This window comes from Notamacropus eugenii, chromosome 4 (assembly GCF_028372415.1).
Source record: "Notamacropus eugenii isolate mMacEug1 chromosome 4, mMacEug1.pri_v2, whole genome shotgun sequence".
NCBI lineage: Eukaryota > Metazoa > Chordata > Mammalia > Diprotodontia > Macropodidae > Notamacropus > Notamacropus eugenii.
This window is the reverse complement of record NC_092875.1, coordinates 69,925,377-69,942,179: the sequence shown is the minus strand read 5'-3', so window position 1 is coordinate 69,942,179 and position 16,803 is coordinate 69,925,377. Positions and strand designations below refer to the sequence as shown.

The 16,803-nt window shown below is 44.6% G+C and overlaps 1 protein-coding gene and 1 pseudogene across 9 annotated transcripts in view; one reads left to right on the top strand and one right to left on the bottom strand.

Annotated features, from left to right (window-relative positions):
• LOC140499854 (uncharacterized) overlaps positions 1–16,803 on the bottom strand; it is a 262,845-nt gene that overhangs the window by 175,585 nt on the left and 70,457 nt on the right. For 7 of the 9 annotated variants that reach the window (XM_072601753.1, XM_072601752.1, XM_072601755.1 and 4 more), the window contains 7 exons: positions 14,831–14,923; positions 13,381–13,473; positions 10,099–10,212; positions 8,592–8,705; positions 7,606–7,896; positions 6,059–7,186; positions 438–551 (listed from right to left, as the gene is read on the bottom strand). In XM_072601753.1, coding sequence (XP_072457854.1) covers positions 438–551; positions 6,059–7,186; positions 7,606–7,896; positions 8,592–8,705; positions 10,099–10,212; positions 13,381–13,473; positions 14,831–14,923 — 1,947 coding nt within the window. The remainder of the gene's footprint in view (positions 1–437; positions 552–6,058; positions 7,187–7,605; positions 7,897–8,591; positions 8,706–10,098; positions 10,213–13,380; positions 13,474–14,830; positions 14,924–16,803) is intronic. The other 2 variants (XM_072601754.1, XM_072601756.1) reach the window with 1 other exon arrangement.
• LOC140499855 (ER membrane protein complex subunit 8 pseudogene) lies at positions 1,188–1,802 on the top strand (annotated as a pseudogene).

The following is a 16,803-nucleotide window of genomic DNA, read 5'->3' as shown; positions in this document are numbered from 1 at the left end:
CTTTTCAGTCTCCAAAGAATATATCAGGTTTCCCAACCTCTATTCATTATGCTCTCAGTCACTTCTCAGGGGCACATATTACTTTGTCTAATCCATTTCTGCTGACTCATCCTGTGGTGCCTGGTGAATGACTTGTACTGAACAACTCTTCACCTTCCTCACATACATCCTTCGAATCCATCCTCTCTTTCCGTTCTGTCCTCCAAAGACAACCATCCATATTTTTAATGCCGAAGGATTAGGGATGGAGGGAAAGCCCATAATCAGTACAAGAAAGAAAAATGAAAGTGTTCCCATAATTTTAAAATGATGCAGAAAGACACCCAGACCCAAGTATACCGCTGATATCCATGAGATAAAAAAGTCCTCAAGGCAGGAAAAGGAGCCCCCAGGAAGAATTGTTTCCCAGTGGAATCAGACGGGCAAATCTTACTTACCCAAAGCACTAATAGTTGCCGTGAGCACTGTTGGCTTTCTTGCTTGAAATCTGGTACCTTCCTGTGAGGTTCCGTCTGCAATGCGGGTGCTGGCATCGAGGCTCTCGCCCGTTCCTGGAAAGACGGAAAGTCATTCAATCCGTCAGTCAGAAATCAAATACTGAGCGCATATTCTGGGCTAGTAGAGAGGTCCATCAGATACAACACAGAATGAAAAAACTTCAGATCTCGTCAAAGTCGAAAAGACTCAAACATCTGTGCATCTTTGGTCACACCTTCCCCTCCGAACACTGGCTGATGAGTCTCCCTCTCCACACAGCTCAATTCTGCATCTTACCTGAAGCATTAGACGGGAAGGAGACATGGCATCTCTGCCCAGAGGACAGGAAGAATCATTCAACACTAGGGACTACAAGTCCACCCTCCCAGACAGTTTCGAGTAGGACTATGAAACATTAAGCTCCCAAGAAGAGGAAAGAAGGACCTAGCTGCCTCCGGCCTCCCGAGCCGACTGCGAATCTCCGTTGCTTCCCGACTCCTAGACGGGAGCTAGCTGGCTGCGTCCTGGAGGAATCTTTCTAGGAGAGGAGACAGCTTGGCCCCTCGAGTGGACAGACGAGGCCGGGCCGGGTCGTGGTACCAATCTGACTATGCTGAGCTTCGGGGCCAAAGCGGAGCGATGCTGAGGGGGCCGAGCCGCTCCTGGCCTGGCAGGCTGCCCTCATCTCGGGCCTCGGGCAGAACCTCACCATGCCTGGCGTGAAGCTGACCATCCAGGTCTACTGCCAGAAGGTTCTGCACGGGGCTGAGTATCCTCACTGCGCTGTCAACAGGCTCCTGGTGGCTGAGAAGCAGAAGTCCCCCAAGGAGCAGCCCTCGCACTGCGGCACTAACCCACACTGGATCCGCTTCATGAACTGAACTCCCCTCTTCCACTGCGCCTTGCACCAGCCCGCATACTAGAGGTGGACCTCACCTTGATTGATTCATGGTGCCCAGATAACAGCTATGTGATTGCTGGTTATTATCAAGCTAATGAACGTGTAAAAGATGCCAGTCCAAACCAGGTAACCAAGAAGCCAGCTTCCAGAATTACCAAGGGCTTCAATGACCCCGCACTTATCATAGTAAACAACACGAAGTTCACAGTGGAATGCATATGAGCCACGATTCACGTGCATAAGCATCATGAAAACAAGGGCGGTACAGAGATCCACACTGATTATTCTGAAGGCTGACTTGAAGCCCAGAAGATCTCAGCATCTCTCTTGGACAGCAGGTACTAGGAAACCCTTGTGGGGACCAGACATCCAAAATGATTGGACAAATCCAGAGATCAATAAAGCTGTTCTACACCTGTGTTAGGGAGGTATCTTATTGGCTGATTTATGGGCATTTCCACTACACTGAAGAGGAAAAAAAAATTTTTTTAATGTAAATAGTATCTCATACCTTGCGTGGAAAGGCAACAGTTTTAAGAAGTGGCATGTGGCTCAAATGAGGCAGTGAGCCGAAGTGGCCATCTTTTTATAGCAAAGATCTCTCGAGGAGATATGGACTGTCGAGTCTAGCTGTCCCTGTGGATTTTTTCCCAGTTATAAATTGCTCTAACCTTCAAAATCAAAACTATTTCTTCTCGTCCAAGATTGTTACTATTAACTGATTTTAACTAAACTTTTATAATCTTAAGAGAATACTTTTTAAGACGCATGGGCTATCTTTCTGAAAACATCAAATCTTATCCTTTAATGAGTGTTTTGGAGAGTTTTATTTCTGAGTCCATTACTGTAAATACAGTTTTAGGACCAGGCCTGAAAATCTACTATGAATACCATGCTACCAAATCAACTACCCCAGACAACTGTTTTGTGCAAGTAGGCATCTCTGTTAGAGCAGCTGAGTCTATTTAGGGTTATTAGACTGTACTACTTATAGCAATATTGTGCTCAAACAGCCACAGTGGGCTAAGCAACACCTATGTTGAGGGCAGAACCAAGAGCTGTATCTCAAGAGCTCGGCTCAGTGTCCACACAGCACCATAGTCTCAATCAACCAGAAAGTTCTCAAACCCAGAAACAGAGGGAGGGAAAACAGGATTGTGCTAGGATTCAATGCAGATGCAGTCTCTGCTTTTTGGAAAACAGGAATCATTCCAAGTTCTTGACTCACTTGCATGACCATCCAGATAGTTCTAAAAGATGTCTTCAAAATAATTGCCACTGCTTTTGTATTTAGAGCAAAAAATCTTCCATTCATAAAGCTGAATAAGAGAATTTTTTATCAGTACCTTTGGTGGTTTCTAATAAAATCTTACAAAAGGGATAGGAAACTTTTTAACACTGTTGCATTTGTTGTTCCTTTTCCTATTAATTATTTTGTACAGTCTTCAGTGTAATGTACCTTTCCTACTGTCTGTCTCTTTCCTCTTACTACATTGAGAAAACTTGTATTGGCTGAACCCAATGACCTTGAAAAGGGTTCACTTTATAGCATTCAGCATTTTACTCTAAAATCATTTGAACCATTATACTCAAGAAGCATGCTTTAGTCCATGACTTGATGGGGTTATCGATTTAGTTACACAGAGGACCATAGGAATCTGCTAGCCAAAACCCTCATTTTTTCAAATGAGGCAACCGGGGCTTAGGAAGATTAAGCTACTTGCAAAAGGTCACATGGATAGTAAGTGGCAAACCCAGATCCTTGGAGCCCAGATCCAGTGGTCTTTCCATGCACCATACTTTTGCAGACAAGTTCCCCTTTTCTCTTCCTTCTCTTCCCTTTCCTCAGCTTCTTTCTCATAGCTTTTTCATTCCATAAATAATATCTTTCTGTACAGTGCATTGTGGTTACAAAGCCCTCTGAATATCTTCTTTGAGACTCACACCCACCTGCAAGGTCGGCTGAGCAGTTGGCATGATTCCCAGTTTGTAAATGAAGAAACAGGCTCTCAAGAGTTTGAGTGATTTATTTATCCACACTCACACAGTTATTAAGTGTAGCAAAGTTGGGACTCAAACCTGATCTCTTGATTCCTTGTGCAGTGTTCTTTCCATTATACCATGCTACCTCTCTAAAGCCAAGAAATAATCGACAAACAGGGAACAAATATAAAATTTCTGGATGCAAATAAAGGAAAGTTAAATCAGTGAACTTAATCTCTGTACTCTCTTTCACTGGGATACCAAGAATATCACAAGTAGAACATATTAGATGACTCCATTCCTAGTGGAATTGTTTCAAAAAGGAAAAAAATCACTATGTAAAATTTGGTCCTGGGGGGAGTAGAATAGCAAGGTCAAGGCTGAAATGAATTGACAGACCTGTCTGTTTTGATCGTTTTTTTACGTAAGACTTGCTTTGAAGGTATATACATATAAGCTAATGTGATAAGTACTTTAATCTTTTTTTTATGAGGGTCAATATATTAAAAGATAAATAGAAAAGAGATAAATTATAAATACACAAAGAAGCAAAAACAATAAAACGTTTGAATTTTATGTTTATGATTGCCCTACAAAGCCAGAAAAAGAAAGCACTAAAGAGTTCAAAATATTTTAATTATACCTCTACTACTCCTGAATGGTATAGGAAAAAGAAATACAACTTTCTTGGAACATGAAAAATTGCCTTATAGCAATTCCAAAAATGGAATAAGCATCTACAAGGTATTGTAACCATGGGTGCTGAATCAGAAAGCAATTGATAATGTTAAAGATAGTGTAGACAGGGTCCTGGAAGGGAGGAATGGCAGTAGATATGGAGAGAGATGTGGTCTAAAGGGAAAAAGCTCCAGGTTGGGACTCTAGAGCCCCAAGACTGCTCTTAAATAACTTTATGATCCAGGGCAGGGCCCTTCTGATATCCTGGCCTCAGTTTTGCATATCTGTCAAATGGCAAGTCTTGGACTAGATAGCATGAGATCTCTTCCATCTCTACCACTCTGATTTTATGAAGCCTCTGAGATGCCTTCTAACCCAGATCCTGTGATTTTCCTAACAAATAACCTTGGTTCTGTTCAGAATAGAGCTCTGCACATCTACAGTTGGGAAATCTACTGGTTTTATTCTTTGTAAATTTATTTCTATTTATTCTGTCTTCTTTCTTTTAAAGTAGCCTCAGCTATTTCCTTTTGAATAATTAATTTTGATTTGACTTATAGCTTAATTGTCAAATAAATTAATAGCGTTGTGAAAAAACTGTGTCCAAATGCAATTTATAAACGTATTACCTAGATTTTTTTTTGCATTGCTCTTTAAAAAGCAACATAAGTTGTTTTTGAAAATAACAATCCCTCTTATTTCAGCTCCTGAAGTCATAATCCCTTATAGTATCAGAACTGTTACTATGGTGGCTTTTTGTGACATGGGGTAAAGAGAATGAAAAATTGGCAAAATCATATGGATCCATGGGTAGATGAACAAGATCCTTAGATATTACTCTGATAAGGAAATAGGAAAGGGAATTGGCTTTAAAACTAGGTTTCCAGTTTACAAGTAGACATTTCTTAAGGCTTTCGATCAGATCTTACTTCCTTTTAAGTACCACAAAACATTTTAGTAAAAAATAAAACTGTCAGAAAATGCCGTATATGTTACTCTTGCCAAATCTTCTGTGTGTGCACATGTGTTGTGATTTGTCACTTTAACCTAACTTCATTTCCCTACACTTTCAGAAGCCAAGGGATGCCTTTTTTAATCTTCAAGATTTTGACTTGTTCTTCCTTCAAAGTTTGATGATTATTTTGAAATATATGTGAAATGTAATAAAGCATTATTTCTTGGAAACAGAGGTTGAGTGTTATGAAATTCTTGTTCCTTAGAACTGTGTGGTAAAAAGAAAACTCCTGGAGGAATGCCTTTTCATTGTGCACACAGAGAAATCCTGCTATAGGTAACATCAGACTTACCAGTAAAATGAAATGTAGAACTACCAAGTCCTGTTGCCATATGTCCATCAGTATTTGGAATTGTCTTTAGTTACATTCCTTCATAAATACAATGGGACTGCTTTATGCTAAGCCATGAATGATCATTCAGAAAAGCTTGCATTGCACTGCAAGAAACCTTGGACTTGGAATTTTGTTGACATCTACTAAATCAAAAATGTACTCATCTGTACATGAGTAAAGTACGCTACTATTTAACAACACAAAGTTGTGTGAAAATAACTAACTTTTCTTTAAAAAAAAAAAAGAAGGGCCTAAACAGTATGGTCTTTTGTTTACCATGCTATATCACACATGGGAATGAAGACAGGGCTCTCTCTGGTCCCAGATAGGAACCCAGAATTGTCAAAACTAAGCAGAGCATTTTTTTCTATTTCATACACATGATTTTTTTTTTCATTTTCAGTGCCTGATATTACCTTTTCATCCATGACCTAATAATATTAATTGAAAAGGAGACAAGGGCAGCTAGATGGTGCTGTGGATAGAATAGGAGGCTTGAAATCAGGATGACCTGACTTCAAATCCCGGCTTCAGACCCTTAATAACTGAGCAAGTCATTTACCCAATTTCCTCGTCAAAAAAAGAGAGAGACAGACAGAGACAGGCATTGAAGCTTTATATACCAACAAGATGGACATGGGAGGAGCATTAACTGCAGCAGAGAATGTACCTGCTTGGGATGTGATGGCCAGCATAGGTGTGGTGTCTTGGTAGGAAGAGGCAGATGTCCACACTGCCCATGTACCTGGTGAAGATGGAGTGCCTCCTTGAGTCATAGTCATTGAAGTTGAGCCAGGTCCTCCAGGACCAGTGGCTGAAGATGCTGGCTCCTGAGTCAATGAGGTGGTCATTGGGACAGAGGGGCTCTTCTCTCCTGTTGCCCCTAGAAGTTCAAGATGATGAGAAGAAGCAGGAGACACAGGGAAAGTGTCTGTAATCTTGTTCCTGGGAGTCAGGTGTGTACCTTCAGTCCCTGGGACAGCTGACCTCAGGTCTTCAACCCTGGGACTGCTCCATAAGGAGGCTTCAGGTGTGCCTGGAGTGAGGGTCCAGAGCAAATTAAGACCCGTACTTAGCACACTCACAGCTTTAGCTATGGTAGGCAACCTTGAGACACTCATACTTTCTTCAGTGCCTGCCACAGAGACACTGTGAGGGAAAGCTTCTGGTGTTTTTATTAGGGGATCCTCATGGAGGGAGGTCCCTGCTCCAAGACTTGTCAATGAAACACTTGAACTGTGAAGTGAGGTGGTGTCCACATTGGAGCCAGTGCTGGAGTCTCTGGTTGGACTGGTGATTTGGCCAACTGTGGTTGGAGGAGAATATAAGTAGTCGTATGGATCCATGCTGGATTCTGAGCCTTGAGGACCACCTGCTGAAGTTGGCTCAGCCATGAGCATGGAGGTGGAGGCCACATTTGGACTTAATTTTGTGCCAGCAGTGGGAAGGAAGCCTTCAGTAGAAGTCAGGAGGCCAGCCCCACTCTCAGAATACAAGGACCCTGTTGTAGCTGGAGGTGAAGCATCTCTGGTCTGCTCCCCACTCATGGTAACAGGACTCATGGTGTTCAAGGAGGTAGAGGGGAGGAGAGTGGTGGAGTAGCCCTGTTCCTCTCTCGTACTGGGGTAGCCAGAGGAGATCATTCCATCTATCCAAGGAGTCTCCAGAGTCCCCTTCTTAGTGGTAGGTTGTTCTGGAGTGACGTGGACAGTGCCTGAGATCTCAGAGATGCTGCTGGATACAGTCCTGATCTCTGTGGAACCTCCCATGGATGAAACAGCTATGCTTGGATCTCCTCCTACAGAAGATAAAGTCTTACTCATGGCAGTAAAAGGCAGCCCAGATGAGCTGGGCTGAGTCCCTGTCTGGGCCTCAGGCATCCCTGGGGTGGTGGAAGCCACTGTGTGGGTACTAATGGAAATGGGGAGTACATCTGTGACCTTGGTATTGGGGACTGGCTCAAAGCAAGTGTCTGGCTGATTGTTGGCTCTGAAGCAGAAATAACAGAATTGAAGAAGTCACCTGGAGGAGTTTTTGTATGTCTAGTGGTGTCAGATTCCCTCCCTCATGTGGCGGGTGCACTAGGGGTGACCATGGGGAAAAAGGAAGAAAGTGTCCCTTGTGGGCTAGTGTCTAAGGGAGCCTTGGAGCCTGAGATGCCCTGGAACTCAAATGAAGTAGAACCAAGTGGGAGGGAGTCAGTGGCCATGGTCATACCAGCAGATGATTCAGTGGAAGTAGGGGCTCCTGCTACAGAAGACATGGTGGTTGCAGGTATCTCCACAGCTTGGCTCCCTGCAGCAGAACCCACAGTGAGGCTGGTGGACTGAGCAGCAGCAGAGCCAAGAGCTGTCTCTAGAGAAACGGTCACTGCTGGTGTCCTGAAAGTTGAGCTCCCCATGGTGGATGCCACCACAGGCAGGCTGGTGGGCTCCATGGGCTCTCTGCTTGCAGGGGAGACATCCCTGGTCCCTGCTTCCCTTGAGCTCCTTCTGGACAGTCCTGTATCTAAAAGAGGGGATTGGTTGGTACGTGTGGCAGTGTCTGGGGAGGAGTCGTGAAAGAGAATCACCCTCACGGTCACCCTCATCTCCTCTCTGCAAGGCTCCTTCCCTTTGCGGAATGACATTCCCCTCTCCAAGCTCCACTGCTCACTCTCCTTCCCACACACACCATGGCACCTCCCCCCAGGACAAGAACTTTCACCACTCACAGCTCCGTGCCACAGACTGTGAGTCTGAGCTCACCTCTGATGCTGACACACACCACTATGGAGAAGGTTAAGTCTGGGAGTCTATCACCAAGTTTGTCCCAATCACTCTCCAATATGCACTAAGTCACTTCTCAGGAGCACACACAATCTCCTCCAATCATCCGCTGGTTGTTCATGTGAAGCCTAACAGGTGCACCTTCCTAAAATGTTTCATTAGGCAAGCAATGGAAAAACTTTTCCTTCCCCACCATTTCATAGTGCAAAAGGAGTTCCTATTTTCAATTGTGAAGCAATAGAGGAGGGAGAGAATTTTCATAGAGAAACCAAGGAAGAAAGAATGAAAACTGTCCCAGAAATTGAAAATGATGAACAGACACCAAGAACCAAGAAAAGTTCCACAAATATCCACAAGATGGAGTCCTAACCTCAGCTAGCCACTGAGCCCTGATGAAGAATCATACCTGAGTGGGTGCAGATAGGCACATATTACCTGAAGCAACAACAGTGATGGTGGGCACTGGGGGCTCACTGCTTGGAGGTCTGGTACCTTCCTGTGAGGTTCCATCCACAATGTGGGTGCTGGGACCAAGGCTCTCACCAATGCCTGTGAAGATGGGAAGTCAGTCAATTCATCAGTCAAGAAGTATGTCTTCTGCACTGACTCTAATTAAGGCAGAGATCTCTTAGACATTAGGCATCATGAAAAGACTTAAAGTCTCCTAAAGACTCATCTAGATCATCTATGTTTTTGATCATGCCTTCCCTTCAAAACACTGTGTGAAGGTTCACCCTCTCCACAGCCAAATTCTGCATCCTGCTGAAACCATTTGATCAGAATGAGGCCATGCAAGTTATTCCCACAGGATGGGAAGGGTCATTTCAGCCCCAAAGACGACAATGCTGGCTTGACTCACAAAAGGAGAGTGAGTAACAGATTTCAGAGCTCTTGATTGGATGAAAATGGAGGCCCTGAGGAGAAACTCCCAGGGCAAGGCATGCCTTCCTCTTAAAACACATGGCTGCTTTCAACCAAAAGACAAAAATAGATCAGCCTCCCCACTGAAACAGGAATGTCCCAAGGGGAAGGAGAAGATTATGCTCACTTGGGAACATGGGTGAGGTAGAAGGACCAAGGACTGCTCCAAACCCATTGAACCCAATGGAGAAATGATATCCACTGGGAGAGAGGAATCAGAGTGGGAATGATCACATGCCCATGGGGGTCTCTATGTCCACTGAAGATGGGGCAAATGGCCTGGTTGTTCTATCTTCTGTGTACTGCTCTGACACAATGGTTGTGGGAAATATCGATGGGGACCCAGAGGATGGAGCCGTCCCAGGGGAGAAAGTGGTTGTGCAGCCTGGGGATTGGATAAACACAGCAGAGGTGTCTGGGCTGCGTCTTGACAGGCCTGGAGTACCTGCCCCTGAGAAATGGACAAGGCTGACAGTCCCAGCAGAGGTAATGTCCACCTGACAGGGAATGCTGCTGTCTGCCACCATTGGTGGGCTGAGAGCTCACCTCTGATGCTGACACACACCACTATACAGAGGGCTAAGTCTGAGAGTCTATCACTAAGCTTGCCCCAAACCCTCTTCAATATGCTCTCAGTCACTTCTCAGTGGCACATTTCACCTCCTCTAATCCATTTCTGCTGGCTCATCCTGTGGAATCTGAGGAATGACTCAGCAACTGTATACCTTCCTAAAACACATCCCTCAATAAACAATGGACAAACCTCTCTTTCCCCTCCATCCTCCAAAGGAAAGTCATCCGTATTTTTAATCCCAAAAGATTAGAGATGGAGGAAAAACTTTCCACAAGAAATCCATGAAAGACAAAATGAAAATATTCCCAGAATTTGAAAATGATGCTCAGACATCCAGACCCAAGAACACCACAGATATCCATGATATAGAGACATACCCAAAGCAGGAAATGGAGCCCTGATGCGGAATTGTTCCCCAGTGGGAGGAAACAGACAATTTTTACTTACCCAAAGCACTAACAATGGTCATGGGCACTGCAGGCTCTCTGGCCCGAGATCTGGTATCTTCCTGTGAGGATCCACCTGCAATGTGGGTGCTGGCACCAAGGCTCTTGCCAATTCCTTGAAAGACAGGAAGTCAATCAATCCATCAGTCAACAATCAAATACTGAGCTCGTACTCTGGGCTAGGCAGAGGTCTGTCAGATATAAAGCAGCATGAAGAACTTCAGGTCTCCTAAAGACTCAAACATCTGTGCATCTTTGGTCACACCTTCCCTTCCAAACACTGGCTGAGGGGTCCCCTTCTCCATAGGTCAATTCTACATCCTACCTGAAGCATCTGACTGGAATGAGAACATGATATTTTTGCCCAGAGGACACGAAGAATCATTCAGCACCAGGGACTACAAATGACCCTCCCAGGCAGTTTGGAGGAGAACTATAAAGCTCCCAAAAAGAGGAAAGAAGGACCTTGCAGGTTTGGCCTTTTGTCCACCAGGCTATATTAGACATGGGAATGATCCTCTCACTCCAGATAGAATCCCAGAATTCTAAACTAAGCAGAGCATTCTTTCCTTTCCATACATAAGATATTTTCAGTTTTCATCACCTAATATTACCTTTTTACCCATGACCTAAAAATATCCATTGAATATTAGGAGGAATGGGAATTAGGAATAGGAGAAAGGAGTTGAAGCTTTAGGATCAACAAGGTGGACATAGGAGGTGCATGAACTGCAGCAGAGAATGAACCTGCTTGGGATGTGATGGCCAGCACAGGTGTGGTGTCTTGGTAGGAAGAGGCAGATGTCCACACTGCCCATGTACCTGGTGAAGATGGAGTGCCTCCTTGAGTCATAGTCATTGAAGTTGAGCCAGGTCCTCCAGGACCAGTGGCTGAAGATGCTGGCTCCTGAGTCAATGAGGTGGTCATTGGGACAGAGGGGCTCTTCTCTCCTGTTGCCCCTAGAAGTTCAGGATGATGAGAAGAAGCAGGAGACACAGGGAAAGTGTCTGTAATCTTGTTCCTGGGAGTCAGGTGTGTACCTTCAGTCCCTAGGACAGCTGACCTCAGGTCTTCAACCCTGGGACTGCTCCATAAGGAGGCTTCAGGTGTGCCTGGAGTGAGGGTCCAGAGCAAATTAAGACCCGTACTTAGCACACTCACAGCTTTAGCTATGGTAGGCAACCTTGAGACACTCATACTTTCTTCAGTGCCTGCCACAGAGACACTGTGAGGGAAAGCTTCTGGTGTTTTTATTAGGGGATCCTCGTGGAGGGAGGTCCCTGCTCCAAGACTTGTCAATGAAACACTTGAACTGTGAAGTGAGGTGGTGTCCACATTGAAGCCAGTGCTGGAGCCTCTGGTTGGACTGGTGATTTGGCCAACTGTGGTTGGAGGAGAATATAAGTAGTCGTATGGATCCATGCTGAATTCTGAGCCTTGAGGACCACCTGCTGAAGTTGGCTCAGCCATGAGCATGGAGGTGGAGGCCACATTTGGACTTAACTTTGTGCCAGCGCTGAGGAGGAAGCCTTCAGTAAAAGTCAGGAGGCCAGCCCCATTCCCAGGACACAGGGGCCCCCTTGTGGCTGGAGGTGATTATTGAAAATCTGTGTTCTGCTCCCCATTCATGGTAACAGGACTCAAGGTGTCCAAGGAGGCAGAGGGAACTAGGAGAGTGGTGGAATAGCCATGCTCTTCTCTCATACTGGGGGAACCAGAGAAGGTCATTCCATCTGTCCAAGGAATCTCCAGAGTCCCCTTATTACTGGTAGGCTGTCCTGGAGTGATGTGGACAGTGTCTGTCGTCTCACAGATGCTGCTGGAGAAAGTCCTGATCTCTGTGGTCCCTCCCATGGATGGAACAGTTGTCCTTAAGCCTCCTCCTACCGAAGATACATTCTCACTCATGGTTGTAAAAGGCAGCCCAGATGACCTGGGCTCTGTCTCTATCTGAACCTTTGGTTTCCCCATTGTTGCTACAGCCATGTGTATCCTGGAATTGAAATAAGTAGTATCCCTATGACTTTTCTAGTGGACACTGGGTCATATGAAGACAAAGCAAGAATTCCTCTGCTTTCTCTTTCTGCTAGAGATTTACCTGTGTGGAAAGAGTCACTTGGATTGCTGAAGCTCATGGCTTGAGTCAAGGCAGAACCTGTTTCTCCTGGAGTCTCCAGTGTTGAGTCCAGTACTGGATCTCATCACTGAGACCTTTGGGGACCCTGTGGATTCTCTGCTTGCATGAGATTCCTGTGTGGCACGCCCTGACACTGTGCTCCTGGCAGACAGGCCTGAGACTAGAAGAAGGCGTTGGTTGGCACATATGCCAGAGCTAGGCTCAGGCTCCCTTGGGTTTCATTTCATTACCTCCATGACTGCTATGTTTGGCTCTTTCCTCAGCACAGATATTGGCAAACCCCTGCGGCTTAGCCTGTTCTTCAAGGTCGAGGAGCTATAAGCTGTTTAATCAGTCTGAGGAACCCCTCTCGCACCCAGACAGCCACTCATTCACAATACACATGATGTCCTCTTGGAACTCCCACACAAAGAGCCATCTGCTAAGTCTCAGAAATCCCCCAAACCATCTGAGTCTTGAGGGAACAGTATATGACCCAAAGGTACAATGTGTAGTTGGAGTACCCCTGACCTCCAGGCTTCAGTCACAGTGGGAACAGTTAAACCTCATCCTCTCCAAATCACTTGATGTTACATTGTCTAGGCCTTGCTCTAAGGAACAGAATCTAGGCCACTTAAAGAAGTAGCCCAATACTTTGGGGGATTACCAGTCTCCAATTCAAAAGGAGAGTAGAGAGAAGAAGAAAGGAGAGTGGGGTGGGGGAGAAGAGTGGAGGACAGGACAGGACAAGAGAGGAGGAGGGAAAGAATGTGAAAGGGGAAGGAATAAATACAAATATCTGTTTCCTTCCACCTGAATCCCTGACACAATTGAAGTGTACAGGTGAGAATGGGGAATGGCATGGAAGCCCTGCAGGAGAGGATTCCCCATTTTCCTTACTCTGATCAATGTGATGGAGAACATGTATCATGGGTTTTACCAGGTCTTTTCTCATGAAGATGACAGACCACAGCACACCATCCACAGGTGCAGACCAACGAAGGAAAAAAACAGTGGGACCTAAACTTCCCTGAGCCCCCAGAGACAGACACAAAACTACTTTCTCAGAGCCTTCTTCTTTTCAGTCTCTAAAATGAATCCACGTATCATCTCCCAAGTGCAGGAAACAAGATGTGATGAAGAGCCAGATAAAGGCTTTTACTTACCAACTGGACCAATGGTGGATGAGGGGTCTGAAGGATTTCCTGGTGCTTCATGGATTGGAGTATGTGGGATGGGCTCTGTGCCAGCATCACTACCTGCAAGAAGGAACAAAGGTAGTTTAAGTCCTGGCTGACATATGAAAGGCATTGAAGAAAACACCCTGAATGCTTTGGTACTTATTCCACTGACAAGTTGTATACTAGGTACTCGTTCTCTCACTTCTCTTGCTTTTTTTGGTTCCTGGGAACTCTTTCTCCAAAGCCCAAGCTCATCTTTGAACAATATTATGCTTAACTTAGATCTGATAAAAATAAGATTACTTCTCTTCCAAGGAGTAGGTCATTTGGGTGCAAGGACAATGTGGTCACCATCCCAAGGGTGTGTGACTGAGCAGTTAATTGGCTGGGAAGAGCAAAAGGGTTGAATTAGGAGGGCTATCAGAGTCATTCAGCTTAGCATCCTCCTCCTCAATACTAGCTGCTGTCTCCCTGGGTACACCCACTAAACCCCAAAACTTTATTACTTCTATCTTCCCAACAGAATTTAAGCTCCTTATCATTTCTTTCCAGTTCCAGCCCAGTACCATATACACAGTAGGTATTTGGTAAAAATTTATTGTTTGATTGGATTGCCTAGAACAAGCACCTTTTGGAACTAGAGTTAGGGGACTTGGGTTCAAAACTCAGCTCCTGCAACTTGCTACCTGTATGACCTTGGGCAAGTCCCTTTAACCTCTCTGGGTCTTGGCTTCCTCATCTGTAAAGTGAGGGGTTAGATTCAATAAATTCTAAGATCTCTTTTAGCTCCAAATCTGTGAGCTATGATGTTATGAGCAGTCTTAGAACTCAGTGTTATTTTTCAAGGTGTCACACTCATCTATGAATTGCTCCCCTAATTTTGCAAAAGTCACTAAGATTCAGAATAGTAAAACTAAGTCCTAGAAAGTCCCTTACTCCACAGAGGCTTGTAGGACAAAGATAACCCAAGTAAGATGATCCACTAGGGATCAAAAAGGGGAGAGAAAACCATAATTGGGCAGACTCTATCCATGTTCTCCAATGTTGATTGGGAGATTCCCAAAGAAAAGTGGGAATTGGTTAGTAGGCTCCAGTTTGTGTTAAAAAGTTACTCAACAACACCAGACTCTGAGGAGACATGGCCTAGTACCATTTAAAAATCTGTCCATTACAATAAAATTACAGGCAAGTGGACATGTACAGGGAAGGGGGAGGGGGAGAATAAAATATAAGACTTGAAAGAAAGGCCCTTGTCCTGATTTGATCATCTGACTAGGGGATGGAGTAAGGAAGTAGGCCTTCAGCAAATCAGTACATTTCTCTGGAACTCAGTTGTTTCAGTGGTAAAAATAAGGAGGATGGGCTACCTGGCTTTAAGAGCCCCTTTAGAGTGTGTTCCTCCTAGCTTAAGAACAGAGTGAAAACCTATACTTACCAAGGGAATTGGAGGTGGTCATAGGTTGTGAAGGGCCACTTGTTGGCTTGGCTGTGCTCAAATGACCTGCAATATTTGTGGAGGGTATCATTACTGTAAAATAAAATGGGGGAAGACACCAGACTCAGTCATGTCAGACACATAAAGGTTATGGAGGAAAATACACTTCCCCCATAGGCACTAACTCCAAAGACAAGTTATATACCTAGGACATGTAATACTACTTTCATAGGCTCCAGGGAACTTCATCTTCAAAGTTCTAGCCTATGACTGGATAATACCACACTTTCCTTAGACCCAACAAAAAATAAAATCCCATTTCTACCTACAAGAAAGAAAAGATAAGATTTTAAAGCAGGATTCTTAACGCATTTATTGTTATGAATCCCTCAGGCAGGCCATCTGAGAAGGTCTATGGACCTCATCCCCTTCTCAGTTTCATATTTTTAAATGCATAAAATAAAATACATAGGATTACAGAGCAAGTCAATTCTATTAAAATATAGTTCTCAATGTTAAAAATTGCTTTTACATGTAATTGTGAAGGTGGGAAATAAAATATTACTAAAAAAGAAATACAGTTTTCAAAATATTTTCTTGATTCACAGGACTCCAGGTAAAGGACTTCAGGACTCAAATCAGTGCCATCTCCAATCTTGACTACAAAGGGCTGCTCAAGCTGACAGCTCTCTTCTCAATAGAGATATGGTAGACTAATGTGCAGAACGAGGCATATGCCATCAGACATGGTCAATCTATCTGTCTGTTTTGCTTACCTGACCTTTTTTTTATTACAGGAGAGGGTTTTGTTAGATGGGGACTATATGAAAAAATGACAGCAATGTAAAAAGGCATAAATAAAACATATTTAAGAGGGGGGAAAAGACAAGAGATGATGATTCATTTCAGTATAAGGAACAGGAGGTTATCCTCCAGGGGTGTGGGTAGAGAAACAGATGTGGGGAGAGGTCTGGATCACCACCAAGGTCTAAGAGGCAAGATCTGGAAATCAGAGCCAAAAAGTGAAAAAGTTTGCAAAAGGTAGGAGAATTGCATTTCTTTGCAGCTCTAACTTCCCAGGGCACAGCTTATCTCCACCAGGCTCCCTGCACAGTAGAACGTGCTGATAGAAATAACACTGATAAGGGGAGTGGAGTCAAGATGGTGGAGTAGAAGGATGGACCTGTAGAAGCTCTTCCCCCACAGCCCAGAAAATACCTGTAAAAAATGACTCTAAACAAATTCTAGGACAGCAGAAGCCACAAAACAACAGAGTCAAAGAGATTTCCAGCCTAAGATAGCCTGGAAGGCCAACAGGAAAGGTCCATTGCACCAGCTCGGAGTGGAGTGCAGCCCACCATGGACTGCATGCACGCAGCTTGAACAGGACTGGAGAAGGCTTCAGGGGCAGAATCACAGGCAGCAGCTCTGGTTCCCAGATTCCTCAACCCAAAAATGCCAAAGACAGCTTCAGAGGTCAGTGAGAAAGCTCTTTCATCTGTGTGAGAAGGGAACATGGTCTTGCCCTGATCCCAGGGTGGCAGCAACCACTGTTGTGACAGCCTGTCCATTTTTGGAGCCCTTGAGCTAAAGACCCTGGGGGAACTGAGCAGCTGATCTGGGTCTCAGCCCTGAGTGGGGTCTTGGGGTGAGGAGGAGCACTGATGTGGTGGAGATGGTGGAGGCTCTGGAGAGGAAATTCTACTCACAGATCTTGGGCAGAAAATCTTATGGTCGCTCCTAGACCATAGCACAGGCCAGGAGAGGAGTAACTCCTCTCCCTTGATTGTGCCACCTTGAAGGAACTGAGAACTTACAGGTCCCTAGAGTATACCCTCCAGCTGACAAAGAACTTAAAAGTAAAGTAACTGACTGGGAAAATACCCAAAAAAGGGGGGAAAAAATAAGACTATAGAAGGTTACTTTCTTGGTGAACAAGTATTTTCTTCCATCCTTATGGATGAAGAAGAACA